The sequence below is a fragment of the Psammomys obesus genome, unplaced genomic scaffold, assembly GCF_907164565.1.
Source record: "Psammomys obesus unplaced genomic scaffold, mPsaObe1.curated_primary_1811, whole genome shotgun sequence".
NCBI lineage: Eukaryota > Metazoa > Chordata > Mammalia > Rodentia > Muridae > Psammomys > Psammomys obesus.
The window spans coordinates 16,247,235-16,268,911 of NW_026593286.1; the positions used below are offsets into that span (position 1 = coordinate 16,247,235).

The 21,677-nt window shown below is 54.0% G+C and overlaps 1 protein-coding gene across 1 annotated transcript; it reads right to left on the reverse strand.

Moving 5' to 3' along the window:
• Positions 1–39: 39 nt before the first annotated feature.
• Positions 40–20,592, reverse strand: Asic4 (acid sensing ion channel subunit family member 4). The gene is made up of 10 exons (XM_055616686.1): positions 19,690–20,592; positions 5,057–5,201; positions 4,846–4,973; positions 4,503–4,665; positions 4,015–4,071; positions 2,028–2,181; positions 1,415–1,506; positions 1,256–1,335; positions 971–1,075; positions 40–815 (listed from the first exon to the last, which is right to left on the reverse strand). Exons 1-10 carry the CDS (start codon positions 20,269–20,271, stop codon positions 702–704), a joined length of 1,620 nt encoding a protein of 539 aa, XP_055472661.1. The 5' UTR covers positions 20,272–20,592; the 3' UTR covers positions 40–701.
• Between the last annotated feature and the right edge of the window lie 1,085 nt (positions 20,593–21,677).

Below are 21,677 nucleotides of genomic sequence, written 5' to 3' on the forward strand. Positions count from 1 at the left end.
TCACACAGACACAGACAGACACAGAATTTTTTGTGCCTCTTTATTCCCAGTTTTGCCAACACTTTATAAAACCAGTCCATAGGGAGCTCCCCTCCCCCTAAGCACAGCCAAGGGCTGAAAAGTCTTCCGCCCACTCCCCTTGGAAGGAACTTGTGGTGGGGCTGGTACAGGGGGAACTGGGAGCTGGGCCAGGCCTGCTGGGCCACCCACTCCCCCTGCCAAGAGGGAGCTGGGCCTGGAGAGAGGGAAGTAGAACCAGCCCAACATGCCTGGGTCCCAAGGAGTCTGCCGTTAGGACTGGGACCCTGACTATCCTGTGTCACCCTCCCCTGCAGCCCCACCCTTCTGTGTCTGTGTCCCACCCCCACCCAGTCCCTAAATATATACAAATGTACAGAGGGGCTTGGCCAGGGTTTCACCTTCCTTCCCCACTCCTCTCTCCCCTCCTCAGGGGCCTCTAGTATGGTCTCCAGTCCTTTCTGGACACCCACCTGGGAGCAGGGAATGTGGTCAAGAAGGACCCTTGTGCAAGGCAGCTGAGCCTGGGTCGGGGAGAGCAGGACCCCAGTCCTGGCCTCTCAGTGAGCACCACCCCTTCCCTTAGCCTTAGGCTGCCCCAGGTCTTCTGTCCCAGGAGCTGGAGATGTGTGGGGTCTGGGTAGAGTCCCAGATTCATGGGTACATCCCCACACAGCACCATCCTAGCAAGCAAAGTCTTCAAAGAGGCTTCCTGGAGGACCGTGGGGGTGGTGATGGTTGGGAAGCAGGCTGCTAGCCCCTCCACCCTCAGCATGGCCCCGGCTTGGACAGGGACTCTGTAAAATGAAAAGGGAATGGATGGGACAGTGGTCAAATTGTGTACTCAAGTCTCAACAATAACTTTTCCTTCTCTCCTGTGGTGTCTTAGGAACTTTCAGGAAGTGGCCCTAGGGAGAGGGTCCCCTCCAGGTTGGAAGGAGAGGTCACCCACCTGTTCCTTAAGCTCCTGCAACCCCAAAGTGGAGATGCCTCCAGTGGATGTCCGAAGTGGGGTCTTGGGCCGTCGCCACACTCTCTTAAGTCGATCCCAGGAGACCTTGTAGGTCAAGGTGGGGTATGGAAGGGGCCTCAGTTATAGGCCTTGGTGCCTAGCAACCCATCAGTGGGTCTCCCCATGCCCCAACCCAGCCTCATCAGAGCCAGACCCTCAGATACTTCTAGAACCCCGAGCCTTAGCCCACCCAGGAGCCTGTACCACTGTCTCTGTCTTTCCTACCTCATAGATGTAATCAAGGATCTCCAGCAAGGTGAGGATGCTAGCCCCGATGAACAGGCCCATCTGTCCCCCAAGGTCCCCTGAGGAACAAGAGGGCAGGGTCAGTGGGAACAGGCCGGAGTGAGGCACACATGAGTGAGGGCAAGGGTCAGGGCTTACCCAACAGGGCCGACAGGCCATAGGCTGCTCGCTGTTCCATAGCTTCAGAAGTTAGGGCCTCGAAAAAGACATCCAGGACCAAGAAGTTCTCCCTGGGAGACATGCAATGACACCTGTGTGGGGCTACTGGTCTTGAGGCAGCTGGCAGTCCTCTCTAGTCCAGCTGATCCTGATCAAGACCCCTATGTGCTTGAGAGCTGCTGACCTCAGACTCCCGAAGAGAGCTAGGTCTACCTGTATTAGCTTTGTGGTTTTGCTGTTGTGGTTGTTTTTGCTATATTTTTCTGAGAAAGGGTTTCGTATAGCCCAGGCCGGCCTTGAACTCCCTCTGTATCTGAGGAGAAAGACATATAAATGGGTCTAAAACAATGGGATCTGTGCATTGGCAGGGGTATGTCAAAGGAGCTGTGACAGCTCAGACTTGGACTGGGAAGGGCTTCCCTGGAAGTGGACCAGGATGTAACTCAAAGGATGGCAGTTAGAAAGATTGTGAATGGCTTTCCTGGCAGGAGACCCAGTAGACACAAAGAGGGCAGCTCATTCCCAGGCTCTACTGTGCCCCAGGCCTGATGAAGGACTCTATCCACAAAGCTCATCTGTGGGCATGTCTTACCGAATGTAGGTCTCATTGCGGTTGTACTTCCTTGCCAGGTACCTGGCTGAGCCCCTGTTGGGGATCTTGACCATGGAGATCTCTTTGCCGTAGCGAGTCAGGTTACAGGGTGTAGGGCAGAAGCATGGACCCTCAGAGCCCCCACCCAGGGAGTCTGCAACACAAAGATACCAACTGCAGCAGGGAGGGTGGCCCACAGGCCCGATAGCTATAAGGACAGGCACAGAGACCCTCCTGAGTTGGCATGTCTATTCAGAATGCCAGACCTGCCACCTCCGAGAGCATGCTGACTGGGGTCCCTTCCGACCAACCTTAAACAACCCATAGCACCTGCACTCTCTGTCCCCAGCCCCCGGGGACAAGGAGGTCCTGTGACTCAGAAGGAGGCAAGGGTTAGTCAACATTAGATCTCAGACAACATAAACAAGGAGTTAGGGGCAGGATGCTGGGATGGGTTGGATGGATGGATGGACGGACAGATGGACGGACAGGACAAACTGACAGGATTCACATACTTGATATGCTAGGTGTCTCCGCTTGCCTCTTCAGGCCATTCTTTCACTCTCTTTCTCCTTGCCTTATACCCCAGAGGCTGATCCCTGCCAAATGCATTACCTTGACACCTTTGCCTTCCAGCCTGTGCTCAGGCAGGTCAGGGGGAGTGGGAGGGCAGAGGTACTTGCCTGCTTCTTTCCCAATTTCTCCATTTGCCAGACTACAGATAGCAGGGGCTGCATTCTTCCTCGGTGCCACACTGCCATCCTCCCCTTCTCTGTCTCAGTCTGTCCTCTCTCTCTCTCTCTCTCTCTCTCTCTCCTCTCAGCTCCATGATGCTCCCTTTATACCTTCAGGTCTGAGAGTGAAGGCTCCCTGATCTCACTTATTTTGTAGACTTCCCCATACCTATGGCTCCCCTATCCAGCAGATACATCTGTTCCTTTGTTTAATGCTCTTCAATCACACACTTGACAGGTACAGGTGGTATGGGAGTAGAGGGGAGATCTTGGTGTGCCAGTCTGCTACCCCAGCATCTCGAATGCATCCCCAGAGGCCCATCAAATCTGAGTCTCTGCAGTGAATTCTGGTGCTCCGCTTCAAACTATCCACTCAGCATTTTACCCACTCCCCTTTCTACCTTGCCTTAAGTCCATGCTGGCTTTCAAGAACCTCCTTCTTTCACTCTTTTCTCCTTCCCTTGACCTCTGCCTCCAGCTATACTGACCTTTGGGTGCCCAAGACAAAGCATCTTTTTCTAGCCACAAGGTCTTTGGGAAATGAGACATGCTATCCCTACTCTGTAGAACCTATTGTAGAAAATATTGGCTAATATGTAGCTTTCCATGTGTAATCCTCCCTGCATTTCCAGACTGGGCTACCTGTCCACCCCAAGGGCCTGCTAACACCCTTGAGATACCCCTATTCAAGAACTGCTTCACTGTGTTAGTATCTGTCCTTAGTAAGTGTTCATGCGCAGGGCTCTCGGTCCCTAATTCTCAACACCCAGAACAAGCTGAATAGGTCTAGAAAATGAATCCATCAAGTAATTAATAGGCAGGTGGATAGGTGGGTGGTAGGTGGATGGATGGATGGATGGATGGATGGATGGATGGATGGATGAGCTGCAGCTCATGTGAGGCCTGTGGAAAGATGGAGTTTATTTTACCCATACTGCTCTCCAGCAATGCATTCTTCCTGGGGCTCAGAGAGAAGTCATTTTACTTCTCAGAGAAAGGGGTGGAGGGACTTCATTGGCATAACTGAAATGGGCTTCACTCCTAGTCTTGGGTTCTCTGTAACATCCCTGTGGTCTGTCACCACCTACCCAAGTGTCTGAAGCCCCTAGGACCCACTCTCCACCCTCACCCCACACTGAGATATGAGACAGAGCCCAACTTCAGCAAGACCTCCTCCTGGACAGATTGGAAGAAGTGACAAGAAACAGAGAAGAGAATGACAAGAGGCAGGGAAGGGAGAAGTCAGCACACACCCAGAGTATGGTCCGCACATTCGATGTAGATATTTGGTGGGCAGATGGTCTCATTGCCTGAAAGGAGAGAAGAATACTTCTGAGATCTATAGTCCTTTCCCCTTTCCCTTACCACACACTCATGTAGGCATCCACATATATGCATGCTTGCACAAGTGCATAACATACTCATGCATAAAAACCATACTGAAAACGCATACATACACATAGCCATGTAATCATATGCTTGCTTACACAACCACGTGTACACTCTTAAGTTCATGCACACAGCCCCAAAGTACATACGTGCACACAGATGCATATTAGTGTGCACACAAACATATGCACATATGTATTCCCAAACACACGAACACATGCGTAAATATCTAGACATACACATGAGCACATGCTCAGGAGTGTAGCTGTGTGTGCATGTTGTACACCGTTTCTGCCCCTGGAAGCTCAAGGGCCCAGAAGAGTGGCACCAGAGACTGGCTGGAGGTGCCCACCTGGCATGTGCACCATCCGGCAGTGGCAGCGCTGAAGCACGGCCTCCTTTTCACAGCGCAGTCGGCAGGCAGACACACTATAGGCTGAGTAGCCCTGAAGCTCAGGCTCCCTGAGCTCGCTTTCCGCCCGGCAGTTGCCCCAAGGCTGGGGCAGATAAGTTAGCTGCAGAGATGGGGCACGACAAGGTCAAGGCCAAGTGTCAAGGCCAGTCCTCCAGTGTCAGTAGCCCCAGCAAGGGCCATGGGGCTGGCAGACTGAGTATCTGCCAGGCCGATTTGGCCAGCATCCCTTCGAGCAGAGATTTGCCCTGTGCCCAGCTGAGGCCTAGCTGGGGATGCTCACCCGCTGTTCCTGGCAGGACACAAAAGTCTGGAAGCCTGGGGACACACCGAACCCCAGCTGGTGGATGTAGGGAGGCTCCTCCTGGCTGTGGATCTGCACCCGGATGCCTGCCTCGAATGACGTTTCATCTGCACAGCAGAGATGAGGGGCTTTAGAACCCCCTCCACATGGACAGCAGAGCTCAGGCCCCATCCCCTTCCCGCCTGCATACTTGTCTCTCTCCATATGGGTAGGTATTCCTCCTGCTGGATGTCTAACATGATCTCCAGGCCACTACCCATGCCACCAGCCCTACTGGGCAGTGAACTCTGAGGATCTGCATTGAAAGTGTAGCACTTCCCATAGCGAGTGTAAACCTGGAGGGAGATAGAGCTTATTAGTGACAGAACTATTTATATCCTCCTGCTTTAAACATCCAACCGCTGGGAGGACAGGTGTAGCCACCATGCCAGGCTCAGAACTCTTGCTATCTTCCCAAGTCTTTCCCTCCCTCCTCTCGGTAAAGGGCCCTCCCATTGCTTGTAAGACTTCTAAGACTCTTGGCTGCTTAGTGATGTGGGAAAGGCAGATATTGGGAATGTAGAAGTGCCCAACATCTTCCTGTTTCAGGCCAAGAAGAATGCTGGAATCAGTTCCTGCCAACACCCCCACCCCCGTAACAATTCCAAAATGGCCTCCACCTACTTGGTCTCCATCCATCCCTTCCCTCTGTCCTCCACACAGCAGTCAAAATGCTCAAATCAACCAAGTCCCCTGCCAGATCCTAGTACCTGTAGCTCACATACCATGTTGTAAACCTCAAGTATATTATTTTATTCTTTGTGTGTGTGTGCCTATTTACAGGTGTATACACGTGGTGGAGGCCAGAGATTAATGTCCAGCATCTTCCTCAATCATTCTCTGTTTTACTTTTGGAGACAAAGCCTTTCGCTGAACATGGAGATCATCAGTTTGGCTAGGTTGGGTGACCAGTGAGCTGCAAGGATTCCCCTTGTCTCTGCCTCTCCGGTGCTGGGATTGTACACACGTGCCCCATGGCACAGCCTTTTACATGGATGCCAGAGATCAGAGTCCTCCTCATGCTTGCACAGCAAGCCCTTCAACAACTGAGCCACCTCCGCAGCCCCAGGAAAGCCGATGTTTAAATGAAACTCTAAACAAGGATAGCTTCCCATTCTCCGGAGAATGAAGTCAGACTCTTTCCCTAGCCTTAAAGTTGCCCATCAGAGTGACCCTGGCCCTCTTCCCCCACCCCCTCCACTCCTGAATCTCTCATGAACTCAAATATCTGGTGCTCCTATTGACCTTTGTTGTCCCTCCCTCTCCAGGAGTGGCAGAGCTAGCTGTCCTGGATCCCACTCTCCTCAGACCTGAGACCTTGCTCGTTCATTGCACTGTCCATTGCTCATGTCTGCCACTAGAGAGCAAGCTGAAGAGGAGCAGGGAGCCTACCTGGTGTCCCATGCCCTTGTCCCATTGTGGGCACATAAGGAACTCTCATAAACCTTTACTATCCAAAGCCCAGCTCACATCTCCTCGATGAGCACTCTCCCATGAAAGACGCCAGATGGCGCTGGTGACCCAAAGATGAAGGCACAGACTCAGCCTGGGGATTTTAGTAACTGCCTGGAGTCACTGAGCAGCTGGAGCGGGAGAGCTACTTAGAAAGAGGTGGATTCTAGTCCCCCACCTCACCCCCGCCAGGCTCACCCCGTAGAGACATGCCCCTGGGTCAAACCCATCACAGGCAGCACCTTCTCTGGGGGCAAGGGGTCAGCGTGCTCCAACACTGCCCCCACCCCCTTCCTTGGGAACGTGTTCATACTGTAAAAGCTGGGAAAGGGCATGAAGTGGCGTGGAGAGGAAAGCTCTCCCCGGGAGAGCCTGCAAGAGGAGACTTGGTTGAGGGGTTGGAAGTGGAGTTCTGATGCAATCTGAGGGAACCTCCAGGGACATCTTGAAAGTAGAGTTCTGCCCTCCCTCCTCTGGTGAGTTAGCCGCCTGCGGTCTCAGCAACCCTTTTCCTACCTCCCCCCTCCCCAGTACAGCCTTCACCCAAACTGATTCTGAAACAATAACAAAATACGCATAGCAGGAACCTTGACATTTACAAAACATGAAACCCTCTGCTGCTATGCCATGTCATCCACCCAGCGCCTCTAGTTTCAGATGTGTTTAATGACCTCGGTTACAGAGAAGGAAACTGAAGCTCAGAAAGGTGAAGTGACTCTAATAAAGCCACACAGCTAGTGAGTGGGTGAAACTCATGAGGACAAAAAGCTCCAGCCACTCCCATGATTCATTGCTATCATCCTCCCACCCCAAACCCACCCAGCTCGCACTTCAGGATGGAAAGAGACAGGATGTGTCCCATGCTGGACCTTCCTTGCTTCTGATTCCCCTCAGTTCTGTTCCTCAGCCCCTTCCCTGCCCCGTTCTCTCAGTGTTCCTTTGCTTTTCCATTCCTTGCCTGTTTCTGGGTTCCAGCTCTTGTCCCCATCTGTATCACTCACTCTCCACCTGTACCCCCTGTCACAGCATGTCCCTGTGGGGCAGGAGTGAGCACCACAGATACCTCGGAGCATCAGAAGTATCCCAAGCATGTTAGGTTAGGTGCTCAGTCTAACTGAATCATCACAACCACCCCCAAGGGCAGTATTACCGTCTCCTCATTCCTCAGACATGGAGACAGACACTTGGAGAACTGGACCAGTTTGCAGAGGTCTCCAAGATCAGCGCTTCTCAAATGCCAACTTGTACCCTGATCCCCTTTGTAAAGTGCTGGTTCTAGTTTACTACATGGAGGTAAATGAACTCCCAGGAATGAAATTCAGCTTTTCTACACACCTGCTGATCTGAGGACCACATTGTAAGTAAAAAGGTCTAAATGAACAAGGCATGGTGGCCCGGGCCTGTAATCTAAGCAGCGGGTCCCTCCTGGACCAACACAGAAGAACTAAATATTCATGACCTGCCCGGGCTACAAACTGAGTTCAAGGCTGGCTCTAGCAACTTAGTGAGACGCTGTCTCAAAATAAAAAGTAAAGAGGGCCAGATATCTAGGTCAGTGGTAGAGTGATTGCCTATGGCAAGGTCCTAGGTTCCATCTCTGGCGCCCAAACTGAAAATAACTAGAGGAGAAAAAAAAGAGTCAAGCAAGACACCTTCAGCCTGGTGTCTTGGGACATGACTGGAGAGAGAGGAACCTGAAGTGCACAGAGTGGAAGACTCCTGGCCGCCTAGTGATGTGGGAAAGGCAGATACAGTGAATGTAGAAGTGCCCAACATCTTCCTGTTTCAGGCCAAGAAGATATTGGAATGAGTTCCTGCCAACTCAGCCAGTTTTGAGTGCATGCTTGAGTCGGGAGGCTAAATGAGGCCCAGGCTATGAGGAAACCCCCTGTCTGTGTTGCTCACTCGTGTCTACCACAATCTCTCCAGAGCTTAGGCTCACTCGGGGGTTTTTCAACTCCTTGAAGCCTGGAGTACTGCTTTCCTTAGCATTCCCAAAGTCCTGTGAGATTAGCAGAAGGAGGGACGGAGGGCAGGAGAAAGGTACACATGATCAACATCCTCATTTGGTCCCAGATCAAAATCTGCTCTCTTTTTCCTTTCAGAGTTTCATGCATGAGTACACATCGCAGGTCTTTTGCTATATTTTCTCTTTGGAGACTTCACCCAAGCCACATGAGGTAATTATTGCTGCCTCCTGTGAAGGATGAAGTAACTAAAGCTCAGAGAGAGAAACTGGTTTGGCTAAGCGTGCACAGCAAGCAAAGGGCAGTAGAGATTCGAACAGGACGGAGCCCCATATACAATACAATCTGTACTTCGGAAGTACCTGGTGTGGGCCCAGTGGATGAAAGGTGCTTGGGGGCTCCTAACTCTTGGTGAAGCTGTACTGTAGGTTTATAGTTCCACATATATACACAGACACATACTGCTGGACAGTGGGTGGAGCCCCTGCAGGATGGAGCTTATCGCTGACTTGGTGGGAGCAGGTTACCTGGCAAATGTGCCGGTGAAGTAGCTGTATACTGGAGGCGGTGGGGGGGAGGGGTGAGTGACACAGAAGGTGAGTGAAAGTAGTCCAGGTCCAAAGGACACTACACAGAACCATCAGGCCAGGCTGGCAGTACTGGGCCACCTGCACAGCTTGGGTCAGGCCCCACTGCTGGGAAGAGCACGGCGTTGCCCCGGAGACAGCCCCTGGTCCAGGCAGTGGTCGGGGGACCAGCCACCGGCTCCTAAGTGGTAGAATTCTGGTGGCAGCACAGCCTACAGCTTCTTCCATGGAGACGGCACGGCTGTTCAGCCACAAGGTCCCACAGGCTGTCCACTGCTCCCTCCCCACGGACTGGCCTAGAAGGAAGATGTGTATGCAAGAGTCCAGAGCCTGGGGTCCCAGTCACAGAGAGAGCTCATGCTGGGCCAAGAAGTATCCTGTGGTGGAAGGGCCATCTCCAGATAACCTTAGCTTCTAAGCTCTGCCCACGGGGCCTTGATCCTATCAGAGCCTTAACACATATCTTGGCTTCCAATTCTATGCTAGCAGCTCTAGTTGGAGTGTGTGACCTCTTCGAACTTCCCTGAGCTGAAGGTGGATGGTCTGCAAGCAGAACACCCTAGAATCCCGCTACCAGCTTCCTCTAGCCAGCTCTCTACTAGTCCCTGCCTGACTATCTCTCTCCCTGCAGTGCTAGCCTGAATCACTGCCTGCTCCCTGCTTCCTGCTTCCTCTGTAGTTCCCTGGATCTACCTTTTCTGGGCACCAAGCAGTCCAGATACTTCTGGACTCGGTTTCTCCGCTCCTAATTCTTGGCCAGCCTGTTTATCATCCCAGCATCCCTTACTCTCCCACAGCCTAGATGCTGTCTGGCCTCTTTGTCCCTTGCCCTCTGTACCTCTATCCTATTTGCTGTTCTCTCTGTCTATCCTTTAAATATGAGTATTCAGTTTCTATATCTTGTCTTCCTCCTAGATTTTACTATGGGCCTCAGGTTTCCCCAATGTCCTCCCTATTCTCTCCCCCTCCCCAACTGCTTGAGACAATGATCAGGAGCTGGAAGAGATCTGTCCAGAGCTTGCCTCCCTGAGCGATGGCTTCTCTCTCAGCGCTCTGAGCTCCATCCATCCACAGCTCCCATTTCCCAAGATAGCTCTCCCTGCCTGGCTGCTGTTCCCCCCTCAGCCCTCCCTAGTTCCCCTTCCTCCCTATAGCCACAGAGCCCACAGGGTTAATAGCCAATTAGTAGGGCCAGGGCTCAGCTATGTGGGAGAAGGCCCTGGGCCTCCAGGAGATAAGAAGCAGCCAGAAGCAGCAAGGACCAGGCAGTTAATCCCACAGCTAATCTGCAGGCTGGGCTTTATCTCCACCGCCTTCTGGGTACCCAGCTTCTGCCAAGACCCCAGCATCTCCCTCCTAGCTGCTTCTCTGTGGATGCTAGTCCCTCTCCTTTATCCCTCTGCCCTCCTCTGTGAAGTCCACCTTTATGCCTCCTTTTCAGGTGCTCGGGAATGAACTCTCCTTCACCCTGCAGTACCCTGGAGTCCACTGTGAACCAACAGAAGAGGTCAGAGACATCTTCATTTGGCCATGACTAGCATCTTAGGTAGGAGAGCTCCTAAGCCATGATGTTATTTGGGGATGATCCAGGATGCAGGCTCAGAGCTTCGATCTTCTCTCTCCTCTCCAAGGGCAGAGGAAGAAACTCAACTCAAAAGTCTTAAATGTCTGTGTTGGTCAGAAACTTGGGACCACTCAGACTACCCCCTACACACACACACACACACACACACACACACACTCACACACACACACACTCACACACTCCTCCCATTGTACAAAGGCTAAATCAAAAGTCCTGAGATGCCTGTTCTGCACCCAAGAGCACACAAGTAGTAAGATTCCGAAGTATAATCCAGCCCACCTCCCCAGCCAGTTCCAGCACTCTTCACTAATTTTGTCACCTCCCTGGGAATCAGTAAACACCGAGTCCAACTGCCTGTAACCTGGGTTAGTGATTTTTCGACTTTTCTGAACCTCAGTTTTTCTCTTCTGTCAGGTGGAACCTTTCAGAAAATTTCTGCCTGGCTTGTTTCATGGGGGAGTTGTAAGTCTCAAATGAGAAAAAAAGTAGCAAGCCCAAAGGCAAGAACCTGTAGTCTCAGCTCCTGGAATTTGGGGTGACATATGAGAGTCCCCCCTTAAGTAAACAGATATTTGTAAAGTGAAATCATATTCATGACTCCCCAGTATCAGTCTGCGATGATGGAATAAGAAGCCTCAGAATGTGAGAGAAGGGAAAGAGTTTGGGCTTGACAGGCTGGGTGCCTGGCAGTCTCTTTAGGCCCTGCACAGAAGGCAACCAACAATTCCTCCTCCTCAGGTTACAACTGCAGATTAGAGACAAACTTCTGAGTGATACATGGCAGGGACTCAGAGGGAGGTGACCTAGGGAAGAGAACTTCCAGTCAGACAACACAGCAGGTCCGTCTTGACAGGGCATCCTGCCTCTTGGTAAAGATTACTGCCCTTAGGAGGTGATCAGCATGGAGCTCTTTCAGAGCAAAACTCACAAACTCTGTGATGTGGCTCTTCCAGCAGATAGGAGGCTCAACCTGGCTTGCCTCCAGAACTTGCTCTTACTGAAGTCTGTGGGGCTCAGACTCAGTCATTTAACCAAACCGATCCTCCATTTTTCATCTGTGAAATGGGAATAAAATCAGGTACTCTTCCAAATCAGCATGGGAAAAGAGATAACTGCCTAACACGTTAACGACAGCTGATTTTCTGAATGCCTACTCTGAACCAAGCATGGATTTGAGTACTTTACATAAACGAACTCTTTTAATGTTCAGGGGGAAAAATGATAGAAGCCATTTTCATTGTCCCCATTTCACAGACAAGGTGGTAGAGGCACAGAGAGGGTAAGAAACCTTGCCAGGGTCACATGATGTAGCAGAGCAGAGAATGGTGGGGGTTGGAACAACCAACAACCGTTGTGCCAAGCGGTACCCCTTGGGCCCTTGCAACGTGTTAGGCACTGGGGATGCGTCCTAGAACAAAACAGTTTTCCTCAAGGAGTTTGTTGTCTGTTGTGAAGACACTCATTCCTTCAAACACCTGAGCACCTACAGCATATTCAAAGCCCCAGGTCTATAAGAGGGAACAGACCACACAAACCTAACAGTCACACAAATCGATAGGACTGGCTGTGCTTCATGTTACGGTGGAGATCCCAGCCGAGGCTGCTGCTGATGCAAGAGAGTTTGCTTCCGGTTGGAGGGTAAGGGAAGGCTTCCATTGAGTAAGCTGGCAGGCCCGCGCCCCAGGAAGACAACACCCCCTCCTTCCCTTCCAATAGGTCCGACGGTAGGAGTGTGTCCTGCGTGATCAGCACAGTTCTCAGTGCCCAAAGCCACCCACATGCTTTTCAGGGAGCCCTCCTCCCCAGGGCGGGTCTCAGACTGGTGGCAGTGTTTGTTCAAATGTAAGCGCGAGAACCATGGTGGATGGGAAGGAGGAGCTGGGTAAGGCCCAGTGGCCAGAATATGGGAGGAGGGCACAGGAAGTTGAAGTATGGAATGGGGGATTCAGGGTTGCTTCCCAAGTGGAAAAAGGCAGGACTCCAAGACCCACGCAAACAGTTACATTTGTTCCCCAGCCATTGCCTGAGCACTAACCCCCAGAAAGACAATTTTGCAGGCGATTATATTTTCAATTGGTAACCAAGTCTTTCCTGGCATTCCCATCGCTTGATGCAAACAAAGCTGTCTAAGAGTTTAGCACTCACAGTTGGTGGGCGGGAGCTTTCAATTCCAACAAGACTTGGGGAGACCTGAAGTAGCAGTGTGAGTGTGTGTGTGTGTGTGTGTGTGTGTGTGTTGTCCATCCGCCTATCCGTGGACAAGTGGGTGGGCTCCCATCAGGAACCCCCTAGACACTCTTCCGGCAGCTGCCGCGCCGCACCACCGCGAGGCCGCACCCACAGGCAACACTCCCCGCTGGCTGCCTCTCTTGCGGGGCAGGCATCCATCACCTAGCAGAGCCCTCCCTCCTTCTCCTTCGGGCTCCTCGGCTCTCCTCCCTGGGTTCGCCTCATTTGCATTCCCTCGTCTCCTGGCTTCTCGGCAAAGTGACCTCCGTGCACACAGCAGTGCCAGAGGCTTCCACTGCGGAGGGAGACACCGTCGCCTGCCGCCCGCTGGCTGCTGCCGGGGAAAGAGATCAGAGGGGCGGGAGCGGCGACAGCGCCGACGGGGGCAGACCAAGCTGTGGGCCAGAGCTGGGAGTGGCTAGTGAGTCTGGGAACTGCCGAAAGGCCTGGTACTCAGGTGGCGCTGAAGAACTTGAGTCAGATTTGAACCTGTGACCTCAGTCTCTAGCCCTGCTGGGGTGAAATGTGGAGGTCACTCACTCGAGGGCCAAAAAAAATGAAAACTCCTTTTGAAACCAGAGGCTCCCAAACACCCCAACCTCCACCGCTCCACTGTGCGGTCAGTCTCCCGGGAGTCTCCAGCCCTCCCCGGGGACTGCCCAGTCCCCTGTGCCCACTCCCCTGGCTAGCCAAGCTGCCTCCCCCGCCCCCCGCTTGGTATTTACACCTTTCACACATTTGTAAGCTATTATCCTGTCCACGCTTAGTCACCGCTGAGCCAAGCGCCACGGATTTAGCTCCTTTAATCTTTCCTCCTAAATCAATCCTCCATTTCCCCTTAATCATCCCGTGGCTCCTCTCTGAACTCTCGCTGCTGCCTCGCCTGCTGCAGCCCATGCCTATCTCTCTGGAACTGCTCACCCCCTCCAACCCAGAGCGGTGTCCCAAGGGCGCTGTGAACATTTCGGGGGTGGACTGGATATTCAGCCTTGCTACCCCCTGCTTGGGAGCCAGGGAAGAAACGCAGGCATCCATTCCCGGCCCTTTCTGGAAGACACACAGCATTAGACCTTTGCTGTTCGCAGCCTCAGGCTCTCCTTCTTCCCGCCTACCCCCACGGCACAGGGGAGCAGGTGGAAGAGTGGGAGGGTGGATCTCTGAAGACCCTAAGCCTCTGTCACGGCCCACCAAATGCAAAAATAATGACAACAAAATGCACAACAATTCTGGTAGATGAGGTCCTCTTCTGACTGCCCACTGAGCTGGCTGTTTCCTCCTCCTTAAGGGAGGTGGCTGCAAGAGGGAAGGGCAGAAAAAAGCTGGTATCTCCCCAACCTGAGATTGCTCTCCTTCTTCCTCTTCCAGGGAGGCTGTCCATCTCTCCTGGACCACCGTTAGGCTCCAAGCCCACTCACTCCTCTCCCTGTCCGGGGTTGGGTCCAGCAGCCTAGAAGCTGGACTTGTCTGAGATCTCTAGGACCCTCTGGCCTCCAGGTCTCTGACCCTTTCTGACCCTCAGCCCAGACCTGGATCAGGTAGCTCTCCACCACAAGATGGGGCAAGTTCCTCCTGGAAGCCCAAGGGCAGGGATGGGGGTCCATGAGGGAGGCTAAGAGGGGTAGGTACGGGGCCATTTCTTGAGATGCTAATCAGCATCTTCCAGCAGTGCGAGAAACAGGGTTGATAATGAGCCCAGCTCGGGGCTGATTCCTGATTAATGAAGAGGCCACAGGGCTTCTTGAGTGGGGCCGGGTGGGGCATGTCTCTCACGACCCTCCCCACTGCCCTTGAAGACCAGCCTTCTGTGACACTTTCCCCTGCCCTTCCCTTCGGGCATACTGCCTTAATCTGCTCCACCAACTTCACTGCCACTGCAGCCCAGCTGAGAGCGCCCCCTCCAGGATGGCTCAAGGAGCAGCAGCCAGTGTCCAAGTAAGGTGAGCGTACCCACCTGGGCCCCGAAATCTGACCTGTAGGCAGCCTACAGGATTGTTAAAATCAGGGAACTTCTTTATTGAAATAAGCTAGATTTGGAGCTTTTTTTTGACACCACGGAAGACTGCCGAATACCCTCACACTGGCAAAAGTTAGCTGGAGCTGAGGCTGAGACCAATATCAGAAGGAATGCCCTCCCCCCCCACCCCCCAATAGAGCCAAGGGTAATGGAGAAGGTCTGGAGTTAGGAAGTGAGCATGGAGTAGTCCCTTCCACAGACAATGGCAGGGGGTCAGAGGTAGAGCCTGCCAATATTAGCCTGACAACACTAGACAAGACCAGGGGCTGAGGGAAAAACAAATGGAAAGCGGAGATTGCTGAAGAGCCCCACATGGGGGTCAGGGCAACTGGAGTAGCATAGGGCTTACATAAAGTCCTCATTGCCTCAGAGCTGTCCTGGGTAGCAGAGGGGGAGGGCAGGGAGGGGAGGGGGAGGGCAGGGGGGGACTGCCCAGCTGGAAGAGGCCTTGTCTAATTGTGCCTGATTAGTAGAGAGGAAGAGAACAGGGCGAGTGATTAATAGTCACGGCAGTCACCAGTGTGTGGGGAAGGAGGGTTGGGAGGGGGAGGGAAGCCTGAGAGCCAAAAGGAGATGGAGAGAGAGTGAGGTGCCCGTGGGGCCTTGGCCTCCTACCCTTCTAGGTCTGCACTCTTGATCCTGGGGGTCCTACGAGCAGGAGCTGAGGCCTGCCCCCACCCCCTAAGGAATTCCCTCCTCCTTCCTGCCTGAAATTTGAGGCAGGAGCATGGAAGAGAAGAGACCAAGGTCATGCCTGCCTCTGGGAAAAGAGTATCTGCATTCGCATGGTGCTTTCAGACACCCCAAGGCCTCCTACCCCAAGACATTGGCTCCATCCTCAGCTTAGCCTGGGACCTCAGCTTGACTTCTGATCACAGCCCACAAAGCATCCTCATGCGCATGTCCTTGAGTCCCACCAGTAATGCTAGCCCTGCCTCAACCAGGCAATCTGAACCGTATTCACTAATACGTTGTCCAAGACAACACGAACTAGTTGCGCACGCCAAATCACACCTCAAACGCTCAACAGCCCTGCGTGGCTAGTGGCTAATTGGATGACACAGACATAGGCCTGTTCTGTCTCCCCAGGTTTGTCGTCTAGCACTGACCTGTGGAGTATAGGCGCATGCGTGCATATGCGTGCTTGCTTGGGAAGGCTGTAACCGCCCAGCAGACAGTGAGGGTCTGGGGGCCACGGGGTGGAGGGGAGATAGAGCAGGGAGCAGAGACCATCAAGTGATACTGAGAACAGTGAGGTCAAAAGATGGCCAGGAGCTGAGGTGGCGTACTGACCCTCGCAGAGCATCTGTGACGTGCATGCCAGGCAGTGTGCTAAACTCTTTCCAAACACCCTAACCTCACAACCACCCCCACAGACTATGTAGAGATGTAGAGAATACACAAACGGATGCTTGGAGGAGTGTTTTGGTTTCCTTGAGGCCGAACAACTGAATAGAACTGCGGTTCGAGCCCACAGGATGGGACAGCTCATGGTGTACTTGTCCCCCGCTGAGAGGAGATGCTGGCTTTTACAGCCACCTTTGCGTTTGTTCAGACTGAGCAATGGAGGCAGGGGAGAGAACGCCTGCCTTCTACCAAGCTGACAGACTGAGCGTGAGCCATAATAGTGGAGGGATAGACAGCTGGGGCTCGGCACACGGTCGAGGGATAGCGGAAACAAGGAGGAATGGACAGCCCTCTACAGTGTCGTGGGGAATGGCGTGATGGTGAAAGTATGAGGTAGAAGTGGGAGTGGGCTGTGTCAGGCCAAGTGGAGGAGAAAAGAAAAGAGCCAGGGACCTGTATGGAAGATGGTGGGGCGGAAAGGGCCGTAGCGCTGCACCTTCAGAGCCCTTGCCTCTCTTTCTCTCCTCCTCGCTCCTCTCCAAACCTCAGTCAGGCTGCCTCATCCTTTAAGCCTCCCCAGCTCTCTTTTAGCCCAGAGTGGCCTCTCTCTGTCTGAACTCAGGCTGTTACCATCCATGCACCTCATCTGGCAATTAATCCTGGCACCTTATGACATTGCTTGCATGGCTGATTAACTCTTGCATGGTTGCTTAAGCTCTTGAGCATCCCTGTCCCCCGTTCTACCATGAGACTGAAGGCATCTTGAGGACAGGGGTTGAGGACTTCCCTTCTTTGCTGTCTCCCACCGGTCCTAGCAAGGAGCCCAGCATGTACAGGTACACAGAGCAGCAGTGTGAGCGCCTGACTGGAAGTAAATGAAGGGATATTTGGGAACGTGGGGGTGAGAGCGATTTCAGTGGTACCAGGAGCAAGATCAGCAGCTTAAGGGACTGGGGGAGGGCACATTACCCAGAGTAAAAATAGGCTAGAAAATGTGACATTTATTAACTTGGATTCCGGAGGAAAGGTCACAGCAGAGTGAGGAGTGGGAAGGAGGAAACAGGGAAGGCAACAGAAAACACACAACAGTCCCTTACTTAAGCCTGTCTGTCACCGTCACTGACCATTTCACCACCCACTCCCTGCCAGCTGTTACCTCAACCGGCTCACATTTTCATCTCCTCACCCTAAGCCCTCAAATCCCAAACCACGTACCCCACATCCTCACCACAGAGCTGAATTATGGATTTCATGTCTTCACCAGAGGCCTTGAGTCTTCGTTTCCCTTCTCCAGTCTCACCCCGGCAACACATCCACCCTTCCCCATCACAGTGGGCCCCAGCCCAGTTCCTAATTGTCTCAGACTCAGCCTAGTACTCCAGGTCCTGGAGGAATTACATGCAGCAGGTGGAGGACGGGGTACAGGCAGGAGGCTATGAGGCTAGGCCAGGATGGGCATGGGGGAACAGGAACCTCAAAAGGGGAATTCTGCACCCCCCCATGCTCGCTTTGCTTTATTTGCACTGATGGTCCAGGGGCAGCCCCCACAGCAGATATCCACAAGCTTCTACTCTCCAGCCCCAGGGTACCAAAGGACCCAGGGAAAGCTCTCCTTGCCTCCCCCCACCTCCCAAGCCATCCCCAGGATCCCAGGGACTCTTCGCTTTGAACAAGGAAATCCTTGCCCCTGTATTCTTATCCTAACACAAACCCTCTGTCACCTTCCCTTCACTTCCTAAGTGCCCTCCATCTCTCCTCCATTGATGTATGTCATCATTACCCTTTCCTTTTCCTGCCCACCCCAACTGGAGCTGAGACACAAACTCAGGGACACAAAGACCCCATTGATTTCTGCCCCAGCAGCACCTGCTGAGACTGAATCTATCTCCACCCCCATCCCAGAGGGGTGAGGCCTTAAGACAGGAGTCCCGTGGAACCCAAAGGTCGCTGTTCACACTCTTCTTTTCTAGGGACTCTCCCAGCTCCGGTTTTGAAGAAAGGTATTTTATTTTCCTAGAAGACAGGGTGTTTAGCCAGACAATGGGCTGATGATATTCCCTAATTCCACTCCTGGTACAACCTCCTCCCTCCTGCCCCTCTTCTCATGTTAATTCCTCCCACCGAACTCACCCACACAACCCAAAGCAAGAGGCCCTAGACACTGCAGACATGGTGGAGCCAGGTTGATGCATGTTTCCTGGTAACACTGAGGCAGTGAGTGAGGGAGAGCTTGTGGGTGAGGGGCTAGGCTCTTAGGAGGGAAAGTACCCATTGCTGCAGGAGGCCCGGGTGTGAGTGGGCACCGGGTGGACGGTGAGGACAACGAAGACGACACCATACATTTGCTCATATACAAGGCGAGAGCCACAAGGATGAAACCTCACACACACAAACATAAAGACAGGCGTCAAATGGGGACCGGGGACAGACTCAAGCACACTGTGAATAATAGCCTGTGCGTGTGGGAGAAAGAAACCCTGACAGACTTGAGAGCGTCCAAGACACACCTTCCACACTCACATGCCTGACTTGTGGGGAGGTGTGCAAGGGTAGCAGGCAGGGCTGGCACTCCACTTCTGGGCAGGGCACATGTGTCTGTGTTCACATACGTGGGGGTGATGGTGCCAGTTGTCTCTGCCCAGGGAATGGAAGTTGGGGTAGACTGGGGCGTGGGAGCGTCAGAAGCTGAGATGACATCTCCATCATGGTCCCATCCTTGGCTGCTGTGAGCTGGGGTACAGGCATGGAAGGAGTAGCTCTCTGGGTGTGTGGGTGTGCAGGTGTGCAGAGTGTAGTGACAGGGACACCGAATGTGCATGACAGGGAGGAGTATGCGAGGAAACCGTGTCCCTGAACAGTAGGAGTGTGTGTGTTCATGTGCCAGCTCCGAGGGTGAGTTATGCACATAGAGGGAGTGAGTGATTCTCAGTGTGTGAGCCAGAGCCAGGCAAGGGAGCAGCAGGAACAGGGGCTGGAGGGGGGGGGGCACTGGCAAGCAGGGACGACCGAGGGGAGCATGAAAGAAGGATGTGTGAGGGCAGCTGCGAAGGGGTGTGCGTGTGAAAGACAGAGAGATGAAAGAGACTGACACCCAGGATACACAAGGACCATCTCCATCCAGCTGGCTGGCTGGGCCAGCTCCCCAGAAGGCAGCCCTTAGACGGGGACACCTCTTCCCTCTAGCAACCCTCTCCCTGTCACTTTCATTCGGTGGAAAGAAGAACCTAGTAGCCTCAGAAGAAAAAAAAAAGGGGGGGGGAAACAAGAGCAAAGTGGGGCTCAGTCTGTCTGGCCTTGGGATGAAGACCAGCTTCAAGAGCCTGAGCCCATCCCCAGAAATCCCCCTGACACCCCAACCCTGAGCCCTGCAGCAGCAGCAGAAGAGGAGGAGGAGAGGTACCACCCGGGGTAAGCCCTTCTGAGCAGCCGCTGCTCTGGGGCTGAGGAGCCAGAGGGAAACACCAGCTGTGGGAGACACGAGGCCTGCCTCTGGTGGCAGAAGGAAGGGAAACCCTGTTGAGGATGCCCTCCCGTACCACCCTCCACCCCCACCTCAGCCTCTGGGCCACCCCAGGTCTAGGTGGCCCAGCCAGTAGAACTCACCACAGAGAAGTTGCTGGCGGAGCAATGGTGCCCACTGAAGTTGCAGCTCTTGAGCATGTCAGCAAGCTGGTGGCCAGTGCGGTTGAGGATGTCCACCATGTCAGGCTCTGGGTAGCGGAGGCCGGCTGCGCGGTGCCCGTCCCGGTCTTTGGGGGGCAACCCTGTCAGGTTGGCCAGGTGGAAGATATCAGCGTCGCTGAGTGCCGAATGCCGGAAGCGGTTGATGTTGCAGAGGGTGACAGCCGGGAAGCCTGCCACTGGGGCTGGGGCAGCAGGGTCCACAGCTACCAGGTGAGGCCGGGTCAGGTAGCCCCTGGCCAGGCTAGCTGCCTGGTACAGGAAGGCAGCCAGTGAGGTGAGTAAGGCCAGTGCCCACAGGGTTCTGCGTAGTCCATGGGGGCCTGGGCCACAGGCCCGGCCCAGCCCATGCAGAGTGCTGGTGCTGGCAAAGGTAGCCAGGTCCCGAGGGGCTGCTGGCCCCTGAGCAGCCCCCAGGAGGCTCTGCTCATCCCCTGCCTCCTTCTCCTTGGGTTTTGCATCCTCCTCAGCAAATTTGATTTTGCACACAATCTCGATCGGCATCTGTCCCCGGCTGCTGGGACTGGCCAGAGCCTCACTGCTACTGTCCCTCCCTGGACAGCAGCCCTGGTGCCCTCCGGAGTGGTGGTGGTGGCAGCGGCTGCTCTTCTAAACTCAGGGCAGTCAGGAGGAGGATGGGGACAGGGTGGGGGCCCGAGGTGGGGGCGTCACTCCCACTCCCAGCAGCTCCGCAGCCCCGGCGCTGCCTCTGCCGCTGCTGCTTCTGCTGCCGCTCGCTTGTCTCTCTCCTCGATCGTCTCCTTGTGGCTTCCCTTATCAGCACCCGCACAGCTGTCAGCCCCTGCGTGTGGTGTGTCCCTGCGAGCAAGCGAGTGAGCGAGGGAGCAAGCGCTGCTCCGCCACGCCGCGCAGCCCCAGCCGCTCCGCTCAGCATGTGCTCTGGAGCCCACCCCGTGCTTAATAATTCAGGACATGTCAACAGCGTTTCACCGTCGGGCACTGGCATGGGAGGCAGGAGCCAGGCCAGGGAGGGAAAATCCCCACCCTACCCCCAGCCCAGGTTGGAGGTCCCAGGATTAGGGGTGCTTCTAAAACTCTCACTATACCTTGTCAATTGTGGGGGCTCCAGACAGCCCAGTCTCAGGCCAGCCAGGGAATGATGCTATCTATGCTGAGTGCCCTGCCCGTTAGTTGTCACTTTTCCTGGACCACACCCCACCAAGGGTCAACCAGCCCCACCTCCTGACTCCTGACTCCAGCCTTCAGCTGATCTCACTGCCCCACTCACAGCAAGCTTCCAGAAACTCCTTGAGAGAGCCACTTGTTTGAATGAGGGAAGGAAGGAAGGGGAGAGCAGGCAAGACAGGCTAAGAGACAACTGTGGATCACTCAGACTGCTCTTCCCTAGAGCCTTGCTGCTGATTTCAAAATCCACCACAGTCCTACCCCCTCCGGGAGGGACACTGACTCCCTTTCTCTGACTTTACCCCCAATCCCAGTGCCAGTCATTCTTGTGACTGAAGCAGAGGCCAACCTGGCTGACTTGCTCATCTATAACCACTTTTCTAGTCCTGTGGTCTCCAAATCCCTTGCTATGACCAGGCTTGATGAAAAGGAGGGGGCACAGGATGAGACAGGCCAGGGAGCAAAGAGCTCAGAGGCAGGGGAGAAGGAAATGAAGAGCCCAGGGGAGGCTTCAGTGGAAATGCTATCCTAAGGAAATCAGTGCCCAGGGTGTTCTGTCCCTGGCAGAGCCAGGCAGGGGAGCCTGCAGGCTGCTGTTTCCTGGAGGAGTCAGGCGCATGGGCTACCACCACAAGAGGAGGTGGAAGCCCCTCTTGGCTTACCAGGAGGGGGCAAGTTGGTACCTCCGGCCGGGGGTAGCAAGAATGGTCCACTTGTGCCCCCTGGGGGGGGGTCGTGTAAAAGTGAGTCCTCACGGGGAAGAG

Coding starts and splice junctions, on each gene's coding strand:
- Asic4 (XM_055616686.1), bottom strand. CDS start 20,271: ATGCCGATCGAGATTGTGTGCAAAATCAAATTTGCTGAGGAGGATGCA. Junction 2,182..4,014: donor ATGTGCGGACCATACTCTGG/GTGTGTGCTGAC, acceptor TTTGTGTTGCAG/ACTCCCTGGGTGGGGGCTCT. Junction 816..970: donor TGCAGGAGCTTAAGGAACAG/GTGGGTGACCTC, acceptor TTCATTTTACAG/AGTCCCTGTCCAAGCCGGGG.